The sequence below is a fragment of the Sceloporus occidentalis genome, unplaced genomic scaffold (genome assembly GCF_023333645.1).
Source record: "Sceloporus occidentalis isolate IW3139 unplaced genomic scaffold, rSceOcc1.0.p SCAF_302, whole genome shotgun sequence".
Lineage (NCBI taxonomy): Eukaryota > Metazoa > Chordata > Lepidosauria > Squamata > Phrynosomatidae > Sceloporus > Sceloporus occidentalis.
This window is the reverse complement of record NW_028317282.1, coordinates 376,345-403,728: the sequence shown is the minus strand read 5'-3', so window position 1 is coordinate 403,728 and position 27,384 is coordinate 376,345. Positions and strand designations below refer to the sequence as shown.

Sequence of the window (27,384 nt, the reverse complement as noted above, 5' to 3'; positions counted from 1 at the left end):
TTATTGGTAGGTGAAACGATTATTTATTGCAAACTGCCAATATAAATTAAACGCATTTACCAAAAAAATATTTTTACTTAATACCTGCGCAGGAATATTAACCATTACTTATCTTGCTTCAATGACTGTATAAAAAGTTTTATTTAATAACTGGTGGATGTCTTCACGTGGTTTTGGCTGGTGAATTCAGAGTTCTGAATTAGTTAGAGTTTTATCTAAAGGAAAGATAAAAAGGGAAAACTGTGAGAATTAACGGATCATTGCGTCTGGATGAGAAGGGAATTATTGGAAAATATGTCCAAAATAGGCCTGCTGTTTATACCCAAATCTAAAGTATTTTTACCATTTCATGTTGCTTCTTGGTATCTACAAAGTATGTTTGTCGGTTTGATAACTTGATCAAAATGAAAAAAGAAATCTTCCAAAAACGTCAGTTTAAGTGATTTGTTTGGTAAGTATATATTTTCCAATAAAGTAGGTTTAAGACATTTCCATTTTTTTCGTGGGACAACTGATGTTATAAGATTTCACGTGTATGCAGAATGTGAAGAATTGTTTTTTATTACTATTATTTTTTATTATTTTATTTATTTTTCAACTAAATTGACCTAAAAAATAACTGATATCTATAAATAGTACATACTATGTGTGATATATAAAGTTAAAAAAGTTCTTATTTTTAAAAACTTCTACAAATAACAAGGTTTCTTAAAAAATAGAATCTGTTTCAAGGTAAGTTAATTATTGTGTTTAATTGTTGATCGTCACTGTTACGTTATACTTCCGTGTTTCCCCATTTTCTAAAAAAGTCCTCCTTAGCTCAACATGAATCACCCTTATCCAAGACCATCTAATCGGCCAACGAGAAGAATTGGCCATTTTGATGGAAATTCCTTGGTTTCTTCAGGTCACTCGCCCCAAAGTCTTGTTTGATATTCAGACGAATCTTCTTGACACTTTCTCTGTTTAGCTTTATGACGGTAAGTAGGTCTTCAACTGGTTAGAACGGACCTGAAAGAGGACAGGGAGCCGAGCTCCACCAATATTTTTCAACAGACAAGGGAAGGACCTTGCCGTGGTTCTGTTGCTCACAGTCTGAGGAGGTCTCTGCAGCCAGGAGAAGAGGTCATAGGTGCAAACATAACAAAAGATAAGAGACTTACAATATATATATATGGTATATATATATATAATTCTAGTGAGAAAGACATTAGCGTACAAGCTGGTGTCTAGGTAATGTGGTCAATGTGGGCCAGGATGCAGTTTCATCCCCCGACTGTGCTAACGCTTCCCAAACACAATGAATACAAAAGCCCATAAGACACCAAAAAGCAAAAAAATATAAGAGTTCTTTCTGGAAATACTGGGACACAGGTGTGATTGGGTATTGGATGCTTTTTTAAAGCCTAAATATCCCAAAAATGTGTTATAGTGAAATTGCTAGTGATTGGTCATTGTTGATGCATTGGAATTTTATTTAAGTACATTTCTTTTAAATTGTTTTGAGCATCTTGTCCTCGTCCAGAATACACCGGCTCGATCCGTCGTTCAGATACAGTCTCCGCTTGCCATTGTGTCTTGGATCCAGTTCAGATATTTGCAGACTTTGGTGTAGATTCCTGGTTTATTTGCTTCCCCACACGGGACATTCCCCCAGGAAGTGATGCCATGGAGTTTACCATCGCAGACCAAGGGTCCCCCCGAGTCTCCCTGCATTAAAACAGAATGTGGGGTGAACATTCCTTACGGAAGAGATACAAATTAGCAGCGTTCATCGATGTTCTATCCCCCATCGCCCACCCAATGTTTCCATGCTTCACCCACTTCCTGTCTGTGATGGTGGATTTATGGCTTCTGGCCTCCTACTAGATCATTGAACCCTCATCAACTCTATGGCTCGGACATTCATTTTTCTGCCCTTTCTCTGGGATATGATGTCATACAGACAGCCCACTGGAACCCCTTCAGTTACACCACAGAATTATACTACAACTGCGTTGGGCTCCATAAACCTGGCCTGGCTTCAATCAAGTAAACCACCCAATGCATCGACCATTTAGATGCGTAGAGATGCTATGGCTCTGACCTGGCAGGAATCCTTCCCTCCTTCCATGACCCCGGCACACAACATGTTGTCATTAATCTCATCAGAGGGATACGCTTGCTGGCAGACGGATGTAGAAAAGGTATTGACGTTCACACAATGCAACGCATCAGGAAAGGTTGCTGGGGAAGTGAAAAAACATTGAATGCATTGAGTTTTGAGTAATTCTTATATTTTTCCTAAACAGAAACTTGGTAGCAAAACCAATGTTTTTTCTATTTTATTTATTTAGGGTGCTTTTCCCATTTTCCCTCAAAGGTTTAGAGAAACCTTACGTATCAACCCAGTAGAAATCATTTTAATGGTTGAACCCAGTGATGGACATGTTCATATAGACATGATTTTTTAACCGAACCAAGAAATGGAAACCTGAGTCTATAAACATGTGCTAATAGCGTTAATGTATGCGCAGGAAGTGTCCGATGATGTCATGATGTTACCTGTAGGACTGGTCAAGGTTCCCCAGCCTGACACAAGGCAGCTGGCTCCTTCGGCTACCTCGGGACAGCCAAGCGGGATTGTTTGAACGTATGCGTTGAGGCTAACCGGAGATGCAAGTTTTAATAGCATGATGTCATTAGTGTAGGTATAAGGGTTAAATTCTTTATGAGGACATATCTTTTCAGCATAGTTGAACTGTTCCTTGCCTTCGTAAACCAATAAGTTATGATCCCCGAGTCGGACCTGTAGACTCCTAGATAATAAAAAATAAAAAACTAGAGATAAGAACCAAGATCTGGTTATGTCAGCTCCACCATAGACTTTCATTAGTCATAGAGTCTGCCTGACTGATTAAGACTGAGCCATTCTATTATTCCATAATGTCTGCTACACTATAACATTCCACTGGTTTTTCATGGTGATTTAAACTTTCCACATTTAAACTTTCCCACGGGCAGTATGATAAGGAGTCGGGGGGGTTAGTAGATCGGGGCTCAAATAACAGAGCAAGAATCATACAAATGGCTGATATGCAGCTGCCAGAATTATGGGGTAAAAACTACGACTGGTTTAATAAAGGAAACTGCAAAATATCTCTGGCATAATCTGAGCCCAAAATGATTTATTCCGGGATATTTTGTGTAATTACTCACGGTAGGTTGCAGTGAGCAGCCGTCAGTACCCAGTTTTCATCGATCAGGACCCCACCGCAAACATGTTCATCAAAGTAATAAAGAGCGCTTTGCCAGGGCTGAGAGTTAGGGGCGCATTCCGTGCCCCCAATAATCCGGTTAAGAACCTGACCGCGAACTAGAAAAAAACCCAACATACTATGGATGAACAGAAAGATACACGTCGGAAGTGGGGAGGTAAAACGCGCCTCATCGGCCAATCACGTCTGCTACAATGTAACATTCCATTGGTTTTCGTGAAAATTGCTCCACTTTTAGAATTTAGCCCCCAAAACTGATATTTTTTTGTCTTTATTCCTCAAACATAACTTCAGAAACACTAAGAGAAAAAAAATGACCCTGTATGCGAGCGAGTCTCCCCCTCCGCATTGTTTCAATAACTAATTGTGACCGTATCATTTAGTAATTATAAGCTACCAGCTGTGCATAATTCCATGAAACCAAACCAAATCAGGGATAAAAAAACAACCTGTAATTAACCAAATTAACCAAATGGAAGCCTAAAACATCAGACCGCTGAGGTTTTGTAGGATAAAACCAGAAATTTTACTTATTTTCCATAAAAAAACGTACTCACCCGCAGGTCCTAGCAGAGCTGCTATAACCAGAACATACATTTTGGAAATAAAGCATGCGGGGAAACCTTTCAGCGTCGCTAAGACCTGCTTTTCGGCTCATAATTAAGATAAGAGAGTAAATTATTAACGAAGGAAATACATGATCTCTCCAAAAAAATCCTAAAATTGTACATTTTCTCCATGTCTGGATAATAATGAATTATAACTATTAATCAGGCATGACTGTCTTACCATAACAAACATTTAATATTCTTAATTTCCTTCTTACAAGTATGGAAATCCCAATATTAAAATAAGTTCGATTTCTTAAATATTATAAAATGCCCATTTTGTAAAAGCTGTGAGAATTTTATGTATAAATTTAAAATCCTCGGAATATTCACATTTTCTAGTATTTTATTTTCATTCATTTTTTTTCTAGCTAAGGAAGCAAATTTCTTCCACACTTTCGGCTCAATGTAGACTTTTTTATACGTAGAATGTTCTCTTCAGAATAATTCCAAATAGAATTTTTGGGGGGTTTTAGAAAAACAAAAAACACTTTTGATCTCTTAAAATTTTTACTGTAAACTGTCTCACGTTTTCCTTTCAATTACTTATATTTGAAACGGTTTAATTTAAGATATCATTTTAATAATTAAAATCTCACCCTTGCCAAAAGTGGCAAATTTGTAAAGCTAAATAAATAATAAAATAAAATATTTATTTATTTATTTAAAATACATTTATTTTTTTTAAAAAAAGAGTGTTTGGTCATCAAGGTAAAATGTATCCTCTAAATGGTTAAACGTATTCCAAGATACACGTTCCCTCGGCACCTGCTCATTTCTCAGCTTGTTCGGAGCACACAACTGTGCGATTTTCCACGATACGCGGGAAAAACAGTTGGCAAGAAAGCAAAAGGAAAGAACGTAGAACGTACGAGCGTAGAGAAAGTTTATCAAAAGGGGTACAAATTCTAGTGCGTCTTCCAATAAACAGACGAAAGTTGCAATGCCGAGTTCCTCTTGTTATGTCCTTGATGTAGTAGAGAAAGTCGTAGAGAAAGCCTGCCTTGACCGATCGTCATCAACAAGTACGTTGACTTAGGTTTGTCTGAAGATAAAGACTTAAAGGGGGTTTTAGAATTTGGGCCTCACAATGTTGCGAATCGTGTTGGTTCTACACGCACGACCAACGCATTCCACCTGCCTTTAAGATATTTGTAAACCCTTTACATTGTACTGTTATCTATATGCCCCAAGGATGTTTTGGACATATTGATCCTTTTACTGGACAGAAAACAGCATATTTAAGATAAAAATATGTGTATCTGAAACGAGTCAATATCTGCCATTACTGACCTCACATTCCTTGTCATGGTGTTGAGTAATGTGGGATAAAATGTCTTCGTCCCCAAAGAAAACCCCATCATTTTTATTCAAATATCTTGATATATAATTTGTAACTATATAAAATTATTCTTCGCCATTGGTTTGTGAGTTTGCTACTCTTTCAATGAATGGTTGAACTCTAAAATATCCTTTTTTAGTTTGAAAAGCATGACTTAACTTCACAATTTAATGCCAAAGAATAATATTTCTTGGACAAATAAGATTGGCCAGAAGTTGTTATAGATTAAATTACAGAGGTCTTTCTGCGGGGTTCCTCCACTTTCTAGGTCTTATAAATATATTTCATAGGACATGGTGGGTCTTCTGGTACTTTAATGAATTGAATCAAACGCTCTTGGAGTCAACTTGTCTTCAGATGGACTTACATAAGCCTGCTTAGTCTTGGAGGAGGTTTAGTTGATACCAGGTTTAATATTTATACAATCTACACACTGGTCTAGTTTCCTGAGGAATAAACACCAACGTATTATGATCTGATTTAATTTTAGATGGATACATTGAAGTATTCATGGAATCAAGTCCAAAAACGTGTGGTTGGTTGTGGTTCAGCTGCTCTAAGCGATCATCTTGTACCAATTTAAGACTCTTGTGATGCTTCGAAACCATTTAACAAAAATACAAAACAAACTTTAATTTGCATTAAAAGTAAAATGTAAAAAAATAAACAAGTGTCTTAGGACACAGACCATGAGTTATGGTTGAATATCCTAATGCACACTATGATTTCCCTACCCAGAGGCCAACAAGAGATCACTAGTGGCTCCTTAACGTTATAGTAATTCATTTTAGCTCTTGGTGAATAATTGGTACTTAGACGATGAACAGATTTAAAGTAGAGAGTCACATAGGAGATTATTCTAGATCAGACTGTGGGTTTTATTGGAAGTCACGTTCTGACATTGAGATGGAGTTTCTCTCTCCATGATGTCATTAATCCAGTTGATATAATTGAAGACTTTGGTATATATCCCTGGTTTGTTTGGCTCCCCGCAAGGTCTCTCTCCCCAAGACGTTATTCCTTGAAGCACAGAGTCATAAACTAAGGGTCCTCCAGAGTCACCCTACAGATAACAAGAAACGTGTTAGATGATAAAACACGACGCTGAAGTCAACAGAACCATAAAACTATACAAAAAAAAAAAAACAATAACCTTTTCTTCATTCTCTAATATTGTTTGTTACCCGTAATCAATACACTTTTCAAAGATTCGAAAAGCTTTAACGAGTGAGCAAGCCTAAAGCTACCGTTACCTATGGAAAGGAATTAAGTGGTGGGACCACTGCATAGACAGTGGAAGGTATTAGAATTATGCTGGGTCAATCAAACTCTGGAGTGTATTTCCCAAGATACGAGCTCAAATTTGATATGACCCCTGTGCAATTTAGGGAATTTAAGCTTTTGTTGACTTCAAAGAGGTCTCGTCTCAGCAGAAAGTGGGTTGGAGGGGTTATTGGTCACAGGTCCATTGGAAATTGGACATTTCTCCAGTGCCCCTGGAGTTTATATGGTGGATATTGTGCGATCTCACCTGGCATGAGTCCTTCCCTCCTTCCACGACTCCTGCACAGAGCATATTGTCAGTAATCACATCATTTGGATAGCGTTCTTGGCAGACAGACATGGACACCACTGTGATGTTGACACACTGTAGCACATCTGGGTATCTCTCTGATGGACACAGAAGTACGATGGTTACAACACAATCAGAAACACAACAACAGGCATCATACACTTTCTTATCTATTGTTTAATGATACTTTGATGCATTCAAGCTTCACGTTCATTCATAAAGTACATTTTAGTCATAAAGGACAAGACTTCATTGGTCCTGTTTTTGTATATCCACCAATACTGTATTGGCTACAATGCTGTGATAATTGATATCTCCAAGAAGGTTACTCCAGCCCAACATCTTTGTGACCTTCAGATATGATAATATATTACAGGACAAGTGTCAAATACAATCCTAAAAGGGTGGTTTTAACCCATTGGGTTTAAACTAATTTAGTATGTTTCCAATGCCTGGAGTGGAGATTGAGATCTGAGTAGAAGACTTCTTTCATCATTTGTTCCCTCATGTTGATTAGAATGATAATTCCTAAACTTGGATTGTATTTTGGATGTGCTATGTTTTTGTTGACCGCTACACATGTTATCACCTCCAGATACGCATAATGTACACTCTGTTACCATCAGGGCTAGTGGTGGTCCCCCATCCTGACGTAAGACAGTTTGTTCCTTCTTCTGCCACCTGCCAAGGCAATGGGATAGTTTGTATGTTTTGGTTAAGTGTTGCCGGTGATGCTAGTTTGAGAAGCATGATGTCACTGTCATATGTCACAGTGTTGAAGTCACTGTGGCAAAACTGTTTCTCAGCATATGTGAGCTGCTCAAAGTCTTCAACCATCTTGAGGTTGTGGGCTCCAAGTCGAACTTGGATGTTCCTGTATAGACAATACACATATGAAAGCATACATATACTCAGAACTGCCTACAAGAAGTCACTCCATCAAAAGGGGCACTAGCTATCCGGGGCCACATTTCTAATAGGGTACATTAAGCAGTCAAGTAGACATTTATACATTTGATTACAATGAAAGAGGACATCTCTAACTAATGGGAAAGGTAATCAGGTGACTCATTAAACAAGTCAATGGGAAATATTTGCATATGTTTCTGAGAATGTTACAAAACTTTTATACACAAGAAGCTCACATTCTGGTAAACACTTTCCATCGGTGACATTGCATTAGTCACCGGGAAACAAGTAGGTTTAGAATACAATACCATCATCCCTAGGTATTTTGCAATGCTGTAGTTGGTAAAAAACAGATCTAAACACCTACGACATGTAGCAATGAGCTGCTGTCAGCACCCAGGATTCATGTATCAGGACTCCGCCGCAGATAAACACATCAAAGTAGTATAAGGCCACCTGCCACGGCTGTGAATGGGAGTCACATTCTTCACCTCCGATAATACGATTGACGGTATGAGCCTTAGCTAGAAATAAAACAGACCGGGCTGAGTCAGGAGCTCCATACCAACAACCACACACATTGCTACTTTGTTTCAACATCCATTTCTCTTTAACTCGTTTCTTCTTCATCTTCCATAATGGATCTCCTTTGATAATTCAAAATGGTGGTCTTCAAGGAGAATGGTCTTTTCTACTTAAAAGAAGCACTGACAGAGGGGACATTCTCCAAATCTTAGCACCTCACCTTAATGCCACCTTCCTTCAGATATCATACCTAGAAGACCAACTGCGGACATCCTAACAAATCTACATATATGTGATGGGTAGCTTTGTCTGGAATCTTGGAGTTCCATTAAAAAGCCAAGACTGTTGAAATCAAGAACGTTCCGGGCAATCATTTTGGTACATTGTATCATTTGGAAAACGTATAATTCGTTTATGTTCTAGGTTCGTCTTACCTGCTGGTCCCAGCAGAGCCGCTATGAACAGTAAAAGCATCTTGGAATCGAGGCATGAGAAAATCAACGTACTGTTTCCCTTTTTAATCTGTTTTTTTTTTTTTCGATTACAAAGTAAATGATTAATGATATAAAACAAACACTTTCCTTTCAGCCCGGTCGAGACAGTTGAGGACGTTCAAGTGGAAACGTGTAGTGCATGAACCTGTACAGTGTATTCACCAAAACCATTCTCCAAAATATGTTTTTCAGTTACTTTTACCAGGTTTCTCTGCTTGACCTCCACAAACAAAATCCAAAACGGACCAGCTGCCGGATTGGTTGCTCATTTTTAACTCTTTCTAAGACCCGTTCCGAAAAGAACTGTTGGATTAATTAAATTTGCCAATAATATAATTAGTTCTATGCCGGGTGGAAACACATAAAATAAACATATTTTTACGTACATGGAAGGCTAAATATTAAATATATAAAATGAGTTTCTCCTTTAAGATCAATGGCACCAACCGAGACCCAAAGTTCCCCTCATCTGCCCGTTTCCCAGGTAATTCTTGGCATCATTGGGGCGATTTCCAAGGCCATGGTTGGAATAATTCCTTTAGGAAGCGATTAGAAGGTTTGATTCCTGTAGTTAACCGTTGGATACATTTCCCTACACACATGTTATTACACAGTCTTGTACGCGTGAGGTTTTTGGGCCGTCTGGTTCCATCAGTAATATCTTATCGAAATAAAGAGGGCTGATATGACACCACGTGATGATGTCACACTATAGTGAAGTCATAATGGAAATCGTTGACCATGACTCAATCTCAAGGCGTTCAGTATCTCTGTTTGAGAACATTTCTGAGGTCCTTCACAAGGTTCCTCCTGTCTTGGATCCCGTTTTGGCTAGTGGGGTAAAAGCACCTCCTTTTGCCTGCCACCCATTCATGGAGGATCTGTGCCTTGGGATAGGAATATGGCTCCTGAATCTAAGACAAGACCAACGAATGATGGTCAGGTGACTAGACGGGGGCCGAATGGGGTTTCTATGTTCTTTTTCATCGAGTTAATATATAAATGGGGGATCTTTAAAAATTCAAGGTTGGGGTTCCACTGATAAACCTGACAAATTGTATGATGTCACCCACTTTATTGATGGATCCATCCAGGTTATTGACTCTCTGGGCAGAGAGGTCGGGAGGAATGCATGAGAGAAAAGTTGAAATGTTTAATCCAAACACGAGACGCTCCACAAAGACGCAATATTTGGCGTTAGTGCTTGTGGCCATGAGAAGAGAGCTTTAGAGAAGATACATGTTTACCATCACACCTAAGGGAATTATCCGCTCTCCGCGTCTTATTTACAGAAGAATAAACTATTTGCTAAACCAAGAGCTTTAAAGAACAAACAACAATTAAGACCATTAAAAAAAATAAAGTCCCCTTCCTCTTCCTGCTGAGACTCAGAAAAGGAACGTGTTAGAGTTCAAGCGTCGGGCATCGTTTAATTATTATTATTATTTATTCTTTTATATAGAGCCATCATATTCCGCGGCAATGTTACAAAATTATGAACCAGAATGTTTTCCACCCAAAAAAACATTTTTTCAAAATTACCTTTTATAGGAGGCATAAAGATTTAGATTTTAGAGCTTTTTATGTTTCAAAATATTGATTTATGATTACAAAAAAAACAAATATTAATTATTAAACCACCTGGGGATATATATATATATATATAAAATGCATCAACTTATGTATTGAGATGAAACACTGAGGTTTTCCACGTATATGTAACAAGCCAGACAAGGAATGTTGGTAGCCCACCCAATAATATATGTATACATTACTAAGAGGGTGGTAGATGAGTGCAACAGCCTCCCAGCAGAGGTGGTAGAGGGTAATACAGTGAGGTTATTAAACACGCATGAGATAGACATACGGCTCCTGAATCTAAGACGAGACCAACGACTGATTAAGGTTTCAGTCTTTACAGCAGGAGAAACGGGCGACTAGGTGGGGGCCGATGGGGGCCGATCTGCTGGCCGCTTCTGGGTTTCTGTGTTTAAAAGCTCCTCGAACGCTTTTGGTTATTAACGAACAGATTTATGATGTAGCGTGGCGGTGAAACCGAGAATGGATTAAGAGCTGGGCTCTTGTGTGGTTTTTGGCCGCAGAGACTGTTGGTTTTCGCCGTAAGCTGACGGAATTCTCACCGATTCCAACAGAAACGAATAAATAGAAATGAATTCTGCGATAAGCCCCGGGCCTGGAAAAGAAAACACTCAGAAAAATGGCAGCGATCCAACGCAAACAAGACGATATTCACCATAAAGTAACAGGAGCATGTATCGACATACCTCCCAAGTGTCCCTGCTTAGTTCTGCCAGTCCCTCTTTCCTCCCCCGATGCCCCTCTTTTCCACAAGCTCAGAATGTTTGCTGGGTATGAGGGTATCACGGAGTTCTACAGCCCTAAAAGCCCCAATAATGTGTATAATATAGAACCTGCCTGCAGATCGGCCCTATTCGGCCCCCATCTAGTTGCCCGTTTCACCTGCCGTAAAGACTCAGACCTTAATCAGTCGTTGGCCTCATCTTAGATTCAGGAGCCGTATGTCTATCCCATGCATGTTTAATCCCCTCACTGTATTACCCTCTACCACCTCTGCTGGGAGGCTGTTCCACTAATCTACCCTCTAGTGCTTTTAACTTTTAACGCAACAATGAGACCTCTTGAGGCCCATTGAGTAGAAGGACTGTTCAAATAGGTGTGAAAAGGAAAGCATAACGTGCAAACATACCCTAATGCTACAATAAGTGCTCGTTAAACATACCTCTCCCTCGCACCTAACCACAGAACAGTCAGGGGTGGTTCGGCTAGAATTACCCCTTCACCCTGCCCCGCTTCCCCGTGATATAAACCATGTCCAGAACTCCGTTCCAGAGTCGACGGTTCGTCTCACACAACAAACAGGTAAAAAAAATCTCTAATTTCATCAGCAAATTGTATCAAATGTATTACAAAATAGTGCGTTGTTATTTAATTGTCAAAATGTATCAATTTCCTCTACAATACAGTTTTTATATTCGGGTATTTTTTATATTTATCTGGTTAATTATACAATATTTTACTTGTATTTTTTTTTACCAAATTTGTTTTTCTTATATATATATATTGTGTAACATTTGAAGATAAATATTTAAAATATATCTCCAAAATGTTAATATCAACTATTCGCATAGGGTAAAAAAAATAAAAACATTTTTAAAAAATATTCAATTAAATGGTTTTTTTTTAGCATAACAATTAGAATTAAAAAAAGTATTTGGAGACGTTTGTGCAAATAAGATTAAAGAGACTAAATGTAGCCCCGGTCATGCATCTCTGTATGGATTATTGAGCTTTCTGTATGTTTTTTATAGGTATATTTCTCATCCGGCAGTCGGGTAAAGATGGCGTCTACCAGGAAAAGCTTTCCTCTCCTGGTATTTGGTGAGTATTCGGCACTTCAAGAGAAATACGGATCTTGTCAGCGAAAGGCTTTAACAACCCGTCTCTCTCTCTCTCCCCCCCTCTCTCTCTCTCTCCCCCTCTCTCTCTCTCCCTTTCTCTATTCCGCTCTCTCTCTACAGTTCTGATCTCATCTCTCGGCCAAGGATTTTGCCAATCAAGTAAGGGATACCGCGGTTTGGAATTAAAAAGAGAGGATTGTAACCTTTCTAAACGAAATACGAGAACCTTCACGTCCAGGAACTACCACCACAATTTATTTTCTTTTTTTTGTTTGTTCTTTTTGTTTTGAGAAAACTTTCTGGAAAATCAGAATTTTGAGATTAATGGAAATTTAGATTTGTGAAGTTGTATGTCAGAAATCAACTGATAGCCAATGCTGTTTCCTTTTGTTCCCATTTTAGACATTGTTATTGGATAGATAAATAGATAGATAGATAGATAGATAGATAGATAGATAATAGATAGATAATAGATAGATAGATAGATAGATAGATAGATAGATAGATAGATAATAGAATAATAGTCTTTTTTTCTAGATAAAGACATAGAAAACTGTTCATCTCAATTGTCTCCACTTTTTAGAAACTCTGCTTTATCCATATGGACCGTCTCAAGGCGACAAAACTACTCCGGTGGAAGACGACGGGACTTCCGGTGAAGTTTCCATTTCGGAAGAATTTAAATTCTTCAGTAACGCATACAGATCACTTTACGTAAGCGAAATATATTGCATATTTTTAGCCCTTATGCATTTTGACAGGAAATTGATCTCAGGTAGAATCACTAGACTCTAAATTCTGATGGAAATCGAGTGGTTCTGCCCTAAAATGGTTTGTGGACCTCCAGCATGGGTCAGATCTTGGTGGACCACAAGAAGACTTGGCGCCCAATGGTTCTGGGATTGTAACTATATTACTGAACCATATTGTAACATATAACTTGTCTATATGGTCCAAAGTCATCAAAATTTAACATGAATGGTGATGATCAGATTTGTATCGGTGATTTGTTATTTTTAGGTTAATAACAATGGGGTGATTTCCTTCAAAACCGCCGTCTCCCAATACACCCCCGATGCTTTCCCGCTGACTGAAGGAGAAACGTTTGTCACCCCATTCTGGGGAGACGTGGACAATGATCTCGCCGGAATGGTTTACTACAGGGAGAGCAAAGACGCCGATCTGTTGAATACGATCACCAAGGACATGGAGAAGCACTTACCAGACCTGCATTATGCCGCCACCTGGGCGTTCGTAGCCACATGGGAAAAGGTTGCTTATTACGGAGCAGCATCTAAAAAGGTTCGTCTTTTATGGGGGAAAAACCAGCTACTTGCTTTAGAAGTTTCCCCCTGTTCATCAAAAGGTTGGTCACGTTCCGTCCCAACCTTGGGGTTCTTACTGATTCCTCACAACTGAATCTACTATTTCAAATATTTTCTAACCTAACGTAGACCAACACATTCCAAGCCGTGCTGACGACCGACGGGTACAGGTACTTTGCGATCTTGAATTACGAGAACATCCAGTGGACGACGGGAACCGCAAGCGGTGGAGATCCTGAAACTGGATTGGGAGGAACACCAGCACAGGTATTTTAGTTTTGAATCCATGAAGATGTATCCACCAGATTGTCCCCCTGGGACATCTTCTGCCAGATAAGACGCTGGTTGACTCAACATTTTCTATCCTTTTTTTGTAATAAATTAGTTTTTATTAACACAATAATATTATCTTTATGAATCCGACAGGCTGGATTTAACAGCGGAGATGATACTCATTATTTCAATATCCCCGGATCCCGAACTCCCGAAGTTTTGAACATCAAGTCTACTTCTAACGTTAACTATCCAGGACGCTGGATCTTCAGAGTGGACGATTTTGAGGTCCCCGGTGGATGTGTCTTCCAAGGTGAATACAAGTAGGGGGAAGGGTTAAGCTAAATGTTATCTGCGTTGGTGATATTCATTGGTTAGTTTGGTGGTGGTGGCAAAGATCTCCTAATCCTCTCTGCTAGACCACCAATGGTGGAAACCCTCTTGGTTAAAAATGGTATTGATTGGAGAGATGTTTCATAAATTGCTCAGGTAAGGAAGAGGTGGTAATATTTTTGCCTAAGGCAGAAATATTCCTTCTCCTGACCATGAACGTAGGCTGATGGCCTAAATCCTCGGTATGGACCTCCACGCTGCTTTAAAACATATGAAGTCCGTCTGAATCTTGATACATTGTTTCCTCGATCGTTTTTAAATCGTGCTTATTAACCTTCTCACGTGAACACATCTTCCATGCAGCCAATTTTGCCAAGGAAGGAGAAGAGTTTTGGAAGGACTCTACTTGTACCACCAAGTGCAATTGCAATAGCAGTGGCAACGTCGCCTGCGTTGATGAGGCCTGTCCTCAGGGCACCACCTGCGAGCCATCTGGATCGTTCTTCAAATGTCAAGAGAAAGAGCAAGAGAAAGAACAAGAGCAAGAGCAAGATAAAGAACAAGAGAAAGATCAAGAGCAAGAACAAGAGCAAGATAAAGAACAAGAGAAAGAGCAAGAGAAAGAACAAGATCAAGAGGAAATTTGCCTCTAAAATCCTGACATTGCTGAATTATTATGAAATTTAAAGGGATGTTATTCACCTTCCTAGGTATTTCTGCCTGTAACTCAATATGTAATTTGAATAAAATCTGAGAAGGTCAAAGATACATTTTTAGGGTTAATGATGGTGTCCCTTATTAAAGTGAGAAGTCCAGATGCCTTCTTAAGTAGGTTCTCCTAGGGTTTTCAAGTAGTAGCTCTCATTGTGTCACATCCTTGCCTCTCGGCTAAGGCTCCCAAGAATAATTAAGAAAATCCAGGTGGAGGTTCAGGGGCATCATTTGGTGGGGTGAGATATTTTTGCCATTTGCTGAATACACTTACTTTTTCCTGATACAATAATTTACAAGGCAGAAATCCAGGAAGGAATTTAATGTCCCTTTTAATCATCGGACATAGACCCTTTTTAGTAGTCAACCATTTAGTAGTGAAGCTTCTTTAATTCACTCATTAGCGTAGAATTATGTTAAAATATACATTCTTCAAACATTCCATATGCCCCAACCCAAACTTCAACATTCTTCTTAAATGTAAACGTAGATGAAATAAAATATGGATTATCATATTTGGTGCAGAATGTTTTTTTCGTTCCTTTTCCATGAACTGTAGGATCCAAAGGTAATTAATAATAGTCAATAATTAATAATCAAGATATTAAATAGCTGGGGAAACTACCGAGGTTCTCTCCTCCTTCTATTCAATGGCATGAAATATCTAAACTGGATTGCAATGGGAAGGCCTGGAAAATTGATCACCCCCTCTTCTAGTTTCTGAAGACCATGGGACTGAGGTAGCGAGGGACTTCCGTTAGAGTTGAGGGCAATTATTGGTGAAAGATGGAGGAGATAGGTTTAGAATCGGGTGTTGAGCCTTGACATCTCTTTAACAAAGTTCTATGGATGGGATAAGGACCATGGGGACCTAGTTACCCCAGTTTGGGTTAACCAATTTGAATGACTCCATGGTTTGTGTGAAAACAGTACTCTGGAGTAGTGGAATGTAGGGTCCCATACCTGTTGGAGAATAACTCATATCGCTCACAGACATCGAAAGTATATAAAAGGGATTTAAACCCATTTAAACCTCTAGGCCACCACCAGTTCATCCCCCATCCTAACGTTAAAGCCATGCTCAACAATAAAGATGGAAAAACCTTCATCTAGGGATTTGTAAGCAATTGTTTTTATTATATAATTCCTGCCAGCTGCCGTTTAACATCCAGCCTTTACCCGGAACGTGGAATCAGACTTAGTTTTTCTGTAAAGTGGTCAGTCTGTCTTCATCAGGTGGGAATTTCTTTTCCATGGTGACTGACTTTCAAAAACAGCTCCCGAGACTGATCTGACAGGTGAAGTGCCAAGCGGACGGCTGGCAGACCAAAGACACAGGACAGAACTCCTCGGTACACGCAACTTCTCCGTCTGTGTTACAAACACATTTAGTCTCACAGGTATCGTCCTTCCAGAAGGTGTCGTTGTATCGGGCAAAGTTGGCTGGAGATGCGAAAAAAAGTTGAAAATCATATATCGAGACATGGACTTTTTTTTCTAGTCTACTCTTATTTTATCTGTGTAAACAGGTTTTAGCTAAGGAAATAACTGAATTAAAGAACAACAGTGAACATCAACTCGAGTTTGAATGTACCTTCAAAAACACAGCCACCAGGAGCCTTGAATGCATCCACTTGGAAGACCCAACGTCCAGGCACGTTGACGTTGGACGTATGCCCGATGTTAAGGATCTCATCCGTTCTAGAGCCAGGAATATTGAAATAATGAGTCTTGTCCCCACTGTTAAAGCCAGCCTGTGGGGTGTAAAAAAAACACACAATGCATCTTTACTGGAACTGCCACTTCCATGACATTGATCTACAAGGTTGTCCAACAGGCAGTCAATGGGTTTAGAGGGCCAGAAAAAAACCTCTTTGACTCTCAGCCAGCCCTACAACTTTATAGGTTTTAGTATATTAAGGTAAATTAAGGTAAACCTTATGGGAATAAGTAAGTTCTCCATTTTTGCACATCTCCAAAATAGTTTTGGAACTTTTGTAGTTTTTTTTAACATGGTGGTAAAAATATATATATCCTCAAAAGAAATTAGGGTGATCAGATGTCACTTTAATTTAAAGCCCTGTGGCCAATTTTATTTGTAGTCTTGTCCTGTTTTATGTGAATGTCTATAAGTTCACAAAACCACGTTAGATACAAATCCACAGGATCATGATCACTCGTTTCTGAACACCGATTTAGTCGTGAGCCTATAGTGCCAACAAGTGGTAACATTTAGTATTGCAGATTCTTTGTAAAAAAAACAAAAAAACTATCTTTTAAAGTATTTTTAAAGTACTTCTGTTTTGGTAAGCGGGTGGATCTCTATAACAATACTTTACATGTGTTTATAAAAATTATTAATCATTTATATAGCAACATTACAGTGATATATTTTACAAAACTGTACAATGGGCTACACATCATTCACCCTTCATGTATGGAATGGGGGTAATTTATTTGTTTTTTTATTAACAAATGTAAGATTCTAGAGTAGAACACAATAGTCAGACAACATCTACTAATTCCCTTTTACTAATAAAATTAATTGTAATAGATTGATCTTCATCATTGAATCCAATCCAGATATAATTTATCTGAGTTGAGTTTATCAATTAATCTTTCCCGATATATCTGTTTTTTTTATCTCAAGATAGATTAATCTCTGGAATTAAATCAGGAGATAAAAAGGATTCATGTACCTGGGCAGGGGTGCCTCCTAAGCCCGTTACTCGATCACCGCCACTTGCTGCTCCGGTGGTCCATGTAACATCCCCATAATTCAGTATAATAAATGATCTTTTACCATCGGTGGACAGGACAGCCTGAAACGTGTTGGTCTAGAAAATCCAAAACACAACGTTAATATCTCAAATATTACATCAAATACATCGGCAAATGTCTAATGGCAGCCATTTTGATAAATGTGGGCCAATTGGCAAGAAAGATTGGTTTCCATGGTGACTGCTCTGCGTTGAGAACCTCAAACCAGAATGGTCCTTCTTAAATATATCGATGACTCCATGCAGAACGTGACAACATGAAATACATAATATTTTCAGATTATGTAGGTAACGAAATAGACATTGCAGAGAGAGACTTGAACATTAAACAGCATCTTGATATAATATGTTGACTCTCACGCTAGCCACGTGACATCATTTGCCTATTTTTATGAACGTTTTGGCAGGTTTCCGATCTTTTTGCATATCCTGTTTATTTTCCTGGCACAATTAACCATTTAATATCTAAACCATGACATTTTTTAGCTAAAAAGGACCATAGTATTTGTGCTCTGTTAGTTGTTTAGGAACCATTTCTATTTTAAATAAAAAAAATATATAATTGACACAAATTATAAATTAATATAACATATTATATATATTTGTTTAATTTTTTTTTATTAATATTTTTCTGCTGGGTTTTTTTGGTGATTTTTTTTTTTTTTTGCTTTCTTGTATTTTTGCCAAGACTAAATTTGGGAAACAAACAAACCTTTTTGGATAATGAGGAAAAGTAGGCCACCTTGTCCCACGTTGCCACAAAGACCCATTTTGCCTTGAAATGGAGGTTGGGGAAATACTTGTTGATGTCATGAGTTATCCTCTGTAATGTAGGCGGGTCGGTGGTCTCACGATAATACACCTTTCCTCCTAATCGGTTGTCCACATCTGCCCAAAAGGGTGCCACAAAGGGGCTCCCATCTGCTAGCGGGAATCCATCAGGGGTATACTTGGAAACAGAGACTCCAAAAGAAACCACGCCATTATTATTGACCTACAAACGGAAAACAGAGATTTCCCATCGTTATTTACACGTATTATTTTATTTTTATATTTATAATATTCATATATATATTTAAGCAGCTAAATGTAACATTTTTGTAACTAATCACAGCATTAAAAGGTCATTTGTAGGATTCTTAAAAGCTCAAACCTTCCCCAAAATTAATTATTTTAAAAATTTGCGTCATTTATATATTTTTTTTAACTGTAATAATTGTCACATGACACAGGGGCAGATCCTGATTGGTTATTGCCATAGAAGGTGAAAAAACGCCTGAAAAGTTTCTGTTTTGTTATGTAATTAAACCTTCCAAGGAAATAATAAAATTGCAGATCTGTTGAGGTTAATTTATGTAACAATCTAGAAAAAAAAATGCAATTAACCTTCTGCGTAAGAGAAAAGTACCTTCAATAATTCATTCCAAAATAGTTATTCATCTTATTATTATAATTAACCAAATCTCCAGGTTTTAGGCTCTAACAGAAACAATCATGGAAACATGAGGGACACGTACGTAAAGAGATTTGTGCGTCCTTCCAAAAAAAGTGAAGGGTACGGAGATGGGAATTGCACTGGTTGCGCCATCGTCCGCTACTGGAGTTGTTTTATCGCCTACCGATGGCCCATAGGGATAGAGCGTCGATTCTACAGGTGGAAAAAATACAATAAATAGTAAAGTTTACGTAAAGTAAACAGCAGTATGACCTCATAAGTTCATCGTCGACAATGTCTATGGAAAGCTCTCTTTGGGTATTCACAAAAGGTTTTGAAGGACCTACTTGGATCTTCTCCAGGTTGACCTTCCACCAGAACATCTAATGAAGCACCCACTAGTTATGGCACAAACCAAGTGAAATGGTGTATGTCTCCCAAAGTTTGCTCACCTCCATCGGCAGAGATTCCTCCAAGCCACAATGTCACAGCTGTAACGGAACCACGAGTATTTAGTTGACAATTGGATATTTTTTTATGATATGTAGAAAAAAATTAAACTTCAAATTTGGATGAAATCTTAAACCTACCAAAAATAAGTAACGGGAGACTCTTCATATTGACGGAATTATCTGATTATCTTCTAAGGAAAAAATAGAAATTATGAGATTTTGGAATGCTCGGTCTTAATCAACCGAAAGTGTGCCGAGTGCCAGCAGATTGTTCTCTTTAAAGAGGAGACGTCATCGATAGGATGATGATTAGAGCATAAAAAGGTAATTTATATGTTAACATTTTTAAAAACTCTCATCTGTATGTAAGAAATTTTAAATCATATATTACCATTTAAATGAAAAAAATATATACCAATTGCATATCCCAGCATGCACCTGGCATCACTTTCCTAACAGAATATGTTATATATTTTAAAATATTTGTAGATTGAAGTAATGCCGGAATCAGGAGAGCGATGTCTGTATGCAGGATTAAAATCACCTACAAATCACTTACAACATTGTTTATAAAAATATAATTTAATTTATTTTACTTTTTTTTTTTTTACAAATCACTTACTAAATTATTTATTAAAATATAATTAAAAAAATATATATATATTTTTTTTTTTATTTACAGTTGTTAAATATTGTTTAAATTCCACACACTAGAATGCAAATATTTCTCTACGAACAATAAAAAAACAAGAAAAAACAAGAAAAAAAACCAAGAAAAAATGGAATGGTAATTTCTCAGTGAGCAATGGAGTGTTTCTGCATTTAATTTCTAAATAATAAACAGTGAAGGTTCCCTAGATAATAACCATTTAGTTTATGACTATTAGAATGATGTGTTAGCGTGCGTGGCGGCTCTGAAAAATATATTATTAATAATTTGTTATTTTAAAAAAACTAAAACTCACCCGTCTTCTTTTGCTCATAAATCTCCAACCGCTACTGCGAGAACCTCTACTCCGTCTCCACTTAATGAAATTACTCTAAAAGGTTGTCTGCCTCAGAGCTTTATGTCTTCCGGTTAAATTTAGTGAGAAAAAAAAAAGCTCTTTAGGCTGTTATTAGAGTTTGTTTGAGTATATTAATTTTTAAGGCTGTTTATTTTCACATGGTTTCAGAGACGGTGGGGGGGGTTATGTATAAAGAAAAAATATTTACTATGTTAAAAATCTACAGGTTAGAATTTTTTAATAAAGCGTTGAGACAGGTTCGCTGGGGCGAGGCGTCAATCACTTCCATAATTTACTTAATTTACTTAATTGGTGCGGAATGTTGCATCATTCCATTATATGGAGGCCAATAGAATGTCCTGGTTCTTCAAGGACACTTCAGATATGGCGTCTAAAAAAACTATAAAGAATACCTTAACAACTAAAAAAAGCTAGATACATTTGTTTAAGGTTTCCTTTGGGAAGTTGACTTGGAAAATTGTTATCTTGGAGACTCAACGTCTGGAACATATTCTGTTGACAGATAAATTGACCCATTGAATGTCACATTAATTGGCTTTTGTTGTCGCAGTAGACTTGGAAGAGGACAAATCTGGCAGTGGTACATACACAATGGCATATGTTGGCCACCTGGAACCTGAAACGTTTGGCCTGGGCTAAACCTCTGGGTTAGGATTACACAGTGGGGTTGACCAATCAGGTATACATTCACATGGAGTGGTATGGTCCATCACAATAATAAATAGACATTTAATATGCATGAACTGCATTAAGAGAATGAAAGGGTTTTTATTTTATATCTAAAACAGACATGATATAAATCACAAATAAAATCTTTATTTCAAGGAGCAAACAAGAATATTCCTGGGTAAAAAATAAAATCTGTAATAATAATGATAACAGGAATGTATGAAACACACCAGTTATTGCCATCGTAGTCCCTGAATCTAAGACAAGACCAAGAAATGATTAAGGCCTGAGTCCTTTTATCAGGAAAATTGGACAGGTCAAAGGGTTCCGATCTCCCATGTAATTTTATGATTCTATGATTCCTTCGGTGCTAGAGCACTTAGCACAAAAAGGGTAAGAAAGGTTTAAGGGAATTAGGTTGCATTATCCGATGATTCAGGAACTCAAATGACAAGTGATGGACTCGCTGAGTAATCGTTTGATAAACCAGATGTTGGTGGCCTCCAAAACCAGAGGATGTGCAATGGTGGAACTTGGTGGTGAGGCCTTCAAAGACGGTGCCAGAAACAACACACTTTGTATTAGGAAGGGACTACCACTAAAGACAATTTGTGAGTTCGTTCTGGATTATGTGAACTCCAATAGAATTCTATCATTACGCTGAATCCGGTCATCCCAATTCCCATTTAGCCAACTGCGTTATCCCACCAACCAAAATGTTTTTGAAGACAATATCGCACTCAACTTTAATGTGATAACACCATTATTCAAATACAGGGAGTGGGAAATGTGATTTTATTGTAGCTCCCGCCTACTTTACATGTGCACAAGTGATGACATCATGAGCCGCTTCTGCTGAGCAAACAATTTACACATCGGGCCAGAAAGAACCCTCTCAAAAAAGAAACAGTTAAACTCCTCCCCCAAAGGTCCGTACATTTGCTTGCAATTCCCGATGACTCAATGCTATCAACATAACGTCAAGTGAAAGGAGGATGTGAAACTTGGAAACAGTTGGGTCAGTTTCATTAATTAACCTTACCCTATGTGGAAAAACGAGCGACGTATGAGAAAGGACAGACATCTTGAAGGAAAGTACTGTCGACTCGGTTGATGGAAAAGAAATTCAAGACATAAAAAATCAAATAGGAAAACAGGTCAACAGCCATACTTTAAAGTCTTATGGGCCAAGAACGTAAGGTCTAGAACCCTTGTGTTGGGGATCAAGAACGATGTTGATAAACCAAGAAAAGAGTGGTTATCTACTGAGTTGTAGAGCATATTTTGAACCAAATATTTATTTTTCTTGATTGCCAAATGAAATATAAAGAATTTATTGCTGTATGTGTTGAGGAAAGAAGCCTGTTGGGTGTAGTGAGATACATGAGTTGATGATATATGTTTATGGACTAATCCAATAGTTTGTCACTGATGGACTACAGCGTTTTTTAGCACCTAATCCCTCCATTTTTTTATGTCTCAAAAATTCTAGAATTCTTCTAAAGCCCCGTAGTCCAAGTGGAGGTTTAGATACTTTGGCCAAAATGCATCATCAATGACAAACGACGTATTCATTTGCAAAACAGAATTTTAGATTTTTATGCCCAACTATGAAACAAAGACAGAAGTAACCCTGCTGGATCATTTTATCTTCTCGACTTAGACCAACTAGGATAGCAGAAGCTGACAGGCTGAAGGAAAAGAAGGCAAGCAAGCAGTGTGAGTTTGCAGCTCGAGCGATATCGATCTTGTTGGAAAAGCTGTGATCTAACAGTCTTCTTCGTCGATCTGGCACATGAAGTGACGGCCGGCGGGAACACACACAAGTCCTTCGGCGCACGGTAAGGGATCACAGTCCATCTTTCCGTCGTGTCTGCAGGTACACTTGCTTTTGCATTCTTCGTCTTTCCAAACAGATTGCCCAAACTGCATGAAACTGGCTGAAATTGGAAACAACCATGGAATATTAAACTGATAAACTGCTTTATTTTCTTTTAAAGGACAAGGCAGGCCAACCAATCAGACTCCTTTATACAGTATGTTTATCTTTATGTAGCTACTCATTTCCATATAACTTAGCTTCAAAAAAGTTGATTTATCTAGTTCACAAACCCTTATCAACCCTTAACTTATCTGTAATAAGTATGCATGCTGCTACACCCCCACCCCCACCGCCCAGTTGTCTACCCAATAACTTCAAATTCTTCTAAAAATCCTACTATACCGGTTTCTATATGTTTCCCTGGACATCAGTTACCTTCAAACACGCAGCCACCGGGAACTTTAAAATCATCCACCTGGAAAATCCATCGACCTGGTGTCCCCACGTTACTAGAAGATTTGATGTTCACCACGTGATCAGTCCTGGAACTTGGAATACTGAAGTGATGATCAATGCTATTAAATCCAGCCTGTTTAAAGTTAAAACAAATCATGAGTTGAGACTGAGATACTCTACTATAAGATGCTCTATTGACAAGCCCATTCAATATGTAGCTGGAAAATAATCCCGCTGGATATTTTAATTAGTGCCATTTTGCAGTGAATTAACCTGAGCAGGTGTTCCTCCGAGACCTGATTTAGGATCCCCACCACTCGCTGTCCCTGTTGTCCACTGGATGTCACCATAGTTGAATATAACGATAGACCTGTGATTGTCCGTGGTAAGGACAGCTTGAAAAGTGTTGACCTGTTAGATGGGGAAGGAGAAAATGCCTTTATTTATTTTTTTTCTTATATCCCAATAAGGTTCATTAAATGTATAGATCAAGAGAAAAAAAGATAACACAATTTCCAATGATTTTTTTTTTCTTGTCTTGTTTTATAAAAATTTACCACCAACGTAGTTGGTTGATATGAAGAAAAAAAAACTGTTCCCGTGAAGACAACTCATCTGCATGCAGCGCGGTATGTGACATCACAAAGAGGGAGGAGCATACACACCCTATTTATTTCAGTTATTCTATAAAATTGCCTCTAATTCTGTTAGATGAAAGATTCAGTTTGGCTTCGGAGACAACATACCACGTGCTTGTTATGCCTTAAATCTCTCCAAATGGTTCGTATCCTGAATTTAATCAGAATATCCTGTTTGTGAACTGTCATATGCAATGTTTGCTTGTGACACGGGGGCAGGAGTTTGCCAAATTATATGCAGCAGAAAAAGATAAGCTGGTAACGTTGTATCAAGAGTAACTTAAAAGAGGAAAAAACGTGTAAAAAAAGGTCGATATACCTGCAGCAATTCTCATTGGCCACAAGAACCACAAGGCTGGAATACTGCAATTAAGGAGGAATAAATTGTTTTGTCTGGGATATTATTATTATTATTAATATTTTGGGGCTTTAGATTTTTATTTTCAAAACCTAGTAAAATTATTTTGGCATTCATTATGACTCTTAAGCATTTGGAACAGCATGAGAACGAACTATAGGTAGAGGACAATCGACCATCATGTAAAACTGCCTAAAAGTAATTGAGTTTGTTTCATATACATTTAGCCAATTTTGGTCAAATTAAGTATCTAAAAAACTTGTAGCTTTTTTGGGGCAGAATTTCCTCCTGTGCAGAATCTCTTCAAAAATCCATCTAATGGAGGACATTTACTTGTTTTTTTCTTTCTTTCTATAGCCTATGATTGGATACTGCCTAAGCCAATCAGGAAAGCAGACATATTTTTTTCCAATACCTTATCAGATTCTGATCCATAAAAAGCCACTTTATCCCATGTAACAATAAAACTCCACACTGCTTTGAAATGGAGATCTGGGAAATATCTCTTCATATCATCAGTTATTTTATCCAGAGTGAAGTCATCCACTCGTTCGCTGTAGTAAACCCATCCTCCTAATTCGTTGTCCACGTCTGCCCAATATGGGGCAATAATACTTATTCCGGGAATAGGGAAGGCGTCAGGGGTATACTGAGTGACTGGTTCATTAAAGGAAATCCCCCCGTTGTTATTCACCTGGAAACACAAGACAAGATGAAATCACTAACTGACCTCCAAACAGGCAGACATTTTATTTTATTCTTGAAGAATTTATGTAATTTAGCCTCCCTGCGCTCATGACCTCCATTCCCCCCAACTTACATAAAGATATCTGTGGTTTACACCGAAATATTTAAACGTATTCCTGATGTGAATTTTGTCTGTTCCGCCATCATCTTCAACAGTAGTTGTTTGGTCTTTATGAGCAAGGCCGTAGGGATAGAGGATGGATTCTGAGGATACAGAGGAGCGGAGACAAATAAGGATTGGAGCTTGACATATTTCCTGCAATTTAAAATGATGGAAAAGGAGGGATTGATGGCCTTGTAGGAGAGATTTTGCCAGGTTGGAAGATGAGATATTTGATGTCACCGGATGTCTGACCAACCAGAAACTCACAGTTTCCCCAAGTATCTGATTTATAAAATAAGGAATCAATATCATGCCTAGGGGCTTTCTAAATGACCTAATGGTGGCAACTAAGTGAATGAAGTCACCTGTATTGAAGCAGGGACTCAAGCTGTGAGAAAAGTATGTATCTGGATACTCAGATATCATTAAATCAGAAAAAAATATGAAGGTGTCGGTGATCCCAAAAATCTGCCCCTTCGACCCGAGACTAGGGTAAAAAGCCTCAGAATCGGCCCATTAACCTTGAGACTGGGGTAAAATCCTGACAATCGGCCCGTTCACCTCGAGAGCCGGAAATTGGGGTAAAAACCATGAGGTTCAGGATCAAGCTCTGAAACGTCCCAGGTTGGTTTAAGATTTTAGCATCACCAAAACCCATCAAGACGAACCTCCCCTCCCTCCTTCCCCAACATACCGACAACTAATTTCTCAGAAGAAGCTGGAAAAAAAAGGAAAAGAGAAATCAGAAGGTATTTCCTGTGTTAGCAGTTCAAAAAACATCATTAGCCAAGTCAGGTTTTAAATGTTCCTCATCTGTGCCAGTTTAGATCCAAGCGAAATATCTGGGATTTGGTTAAAAACCCTGGGGTTCCAGAACAAGCCCTTAAACCAAAACGTACCAACAACTAAATTCTCAGAAGAAGAGGATGTAGAAGCTGAAAAACAAATGGAAAAGATAAATCAGAGGGTAATTCCTGTGTTAACAGCTCCAGAAAACGTAATTAGCAAAGTCATTTTTTAACTCGGAGTACTTCGTAATGTTCGGTGTGAGTTAACATCAGCGCCTTCCACAAAAGATCTGAAATCGGGTTAAAAAACCCTGAAGAACATCCCAAATTTGTGTAACATTCTAGCATCTAAGCTTATGGTCAATAAATAGCTAATTAAATAAATAAGTCTGATCTAGGATGATCTAGAACATTAGATAAAAATAAAGACAAAATGTAACAGTTCCTCTTTATCGTAAAAGTGAAGGCGTTGGCCATGAATGGAGATCTAGAAAGATTTCCTGTTGTCGACTTTTCTTCCGTAGACGTTTATGACTCAACGACCAAGCTCTCACCTCATTACCAGCAATAACCCATTTACTGGCCTTCACTGCCTAATTCTAACTAGCCAAATCTTTTATTTAAAAAAACATACAAAAGAAACATTTCTTGAGCTTAAATTCATGCGCTCGACTTCCACGTCAGCATGAACCAGAATCAAACATAAGCCTAAGCAACACTGAGTGATGACCCAACAGGAGCTGACGTGGAACCATATGATTTAGGAGTCACCCCTTCCACCGACCGCGCGCAGCATTCATGATATTAACCTCACCTTCATACGAAACCTCACATCGAATTGTTGATGGTAGGGCTGCAACGACAAGAGAAGAAGCCTTGAGTCTTGGACTCCAGACGTGGTCTATCTGGTGGGAAGTCTCATCAGATATTAAAGTTAGAATTTCAAAACTTGTTTTAACTCAATTTGTCTTAACTACATCAATTTAAAGCATTCTATTTCATGATAATGCTTGTTATGACATCTTGGGTTCCGGATCCTATCTGTCCAAGTTTTTTGTGACTATTGGCTTTGTATTCACCTTGAGTCCCACCACTCACCCAGAAGCAAAAGGATAAGTCCGTTCCAGCGTCCCATGTCTGCTAAATCGATTCCACCCCTGGAAATAGAAGATACACATTCCATAAGGTGAACAGATGTCTTTTATTGAGTCATGCTGTCGAAATAAAGCAACAAAGTGGATCCATCGATGAGTTGGGCACCTAGGTAGAGCACTCCATCGTCATTAAGTTGCTCTTTAGCAAATAAATTGAAAAGTGG

General features: G+C 38.2%; 5 protein-coding genes across 5 annotated transcripts; 1 reads left to right on the top strand and 4 right to left on the bottom strand.

The window, feature by feature from the left end:
* Positions 1-1,548: 1,548 nt before the first annotated feature.
* On the bottom strand, positions 1,549-3,854 carry LOC149275027 (trypsin-like). Its single transcript, XM_089504976.1, has 5 exons — positions 3,815-3,854; positions 3,199-3,355; positions 2,545-2,798; positions 2,087-2,226; positions 1,549-1,710 (listed from the first exon to the last, which is right to left on the bottom strand). The coding sequence occupies exons 1-5, from the start codon at positions 3,852-3,854 to the stop codon at positions 1,549-1,551; spliced, it is 753 nt and encodes a 250-aa protein (XP_089361102.1).
* Positions 3,855-6,066: 2,212 nt separating this feature from the next.
* On the bottom strand, positions 6,067-8,319 carry LOC149275026 (trypsin-like). Its single transcript, XM_089504975.1, has 4 exons — positions 8,057-8,319; positions 7,401-7,654; positions 6,739-6,878; positions 6,067-6,270 (listed from the first exon to the last, which is right to left on the bottom strand). Exons 1-4 carry the CDS (start codon positions 8,317-8,319, stop codon positions 6,067-6,069), a joined length of 861 nt encoding a protein of 286 aa, XP_089361101.1.
* An 803-nt stretch (positions 8,320-9,122) lies between these two features.
* LOC149275025 (alpha-tectorin-like) lies at positions 9,123-14,732 on the top strand. Its single transcript, XM_089504974.1, has 8 exons — positions 9,123-9,192; positions 11,493-11,609; positions 12,059-12,121; positions 12,732-12,862; positions 13,169-13,450; positions 13,603-13,740; positions 13,900-14,059; positions 14,443-14,732. The coding sequence occupies exons 1-8, from the start codon at positions 9,123-9,125 to the stop codon at positions 14,730-14,732; spliced, it is 1,251 nt and encodes a 416-aa protein (XP_089361100.1).
* Positions 14,733-16,057: 1,325 nt separating this feature from the next.
* LOC149275024 (alpha-tectorin-like) lies at positions 16,058-19,623 on the bottom strand. Its single transcript, XM_089504973.1, has 6 exons — positions 19,596-19,623; positions 19,088-19,218; positions 18,283-18,564; positions 17,490-17,627; positions 16,385-16,544; positions 16,058-16,233 (listed from the first exon to the last, which is right to left on the bottom strand). Exons 1-6 carry the CDS (start codon positions 19,621-19,623, stop codon positions 16,058-16,060), a joined length of 915 nt encoding a protein of 304 aa, XP_089361099.1.
* Positions 19,624-22,714: 3,091 nt separating this feature from the next.
* On the bottom strand, positions 22,715-27,201 carry LOC149275023 (alpha-tectorin-like). Its single transcript, XM_089504972.1, has 8 exons — positions 27,165-27,201; positions 26,178-26,213; positions 25,947-25,996; positions 25,249-25,431; positions 24,844-25,122; positions 23,706-23,843; positions 23,412-23,565; positions 22,715-23,094 (listed from the first exon to the last, which is right to left on the bottom strand). The coding sequence occupies exons 1-8, from the start codon at positions 27,199-27,201 to the stop codon at positions 22,922-22,924; spliced, it is 1,050 nt and encodes a 349-aa protein (XP_089361098.1). The 3' UTR covers positions 22,715-22,921.
* Between the last annotated feature and the right edge of the window lie 183 nt (positions 27,202-27,384).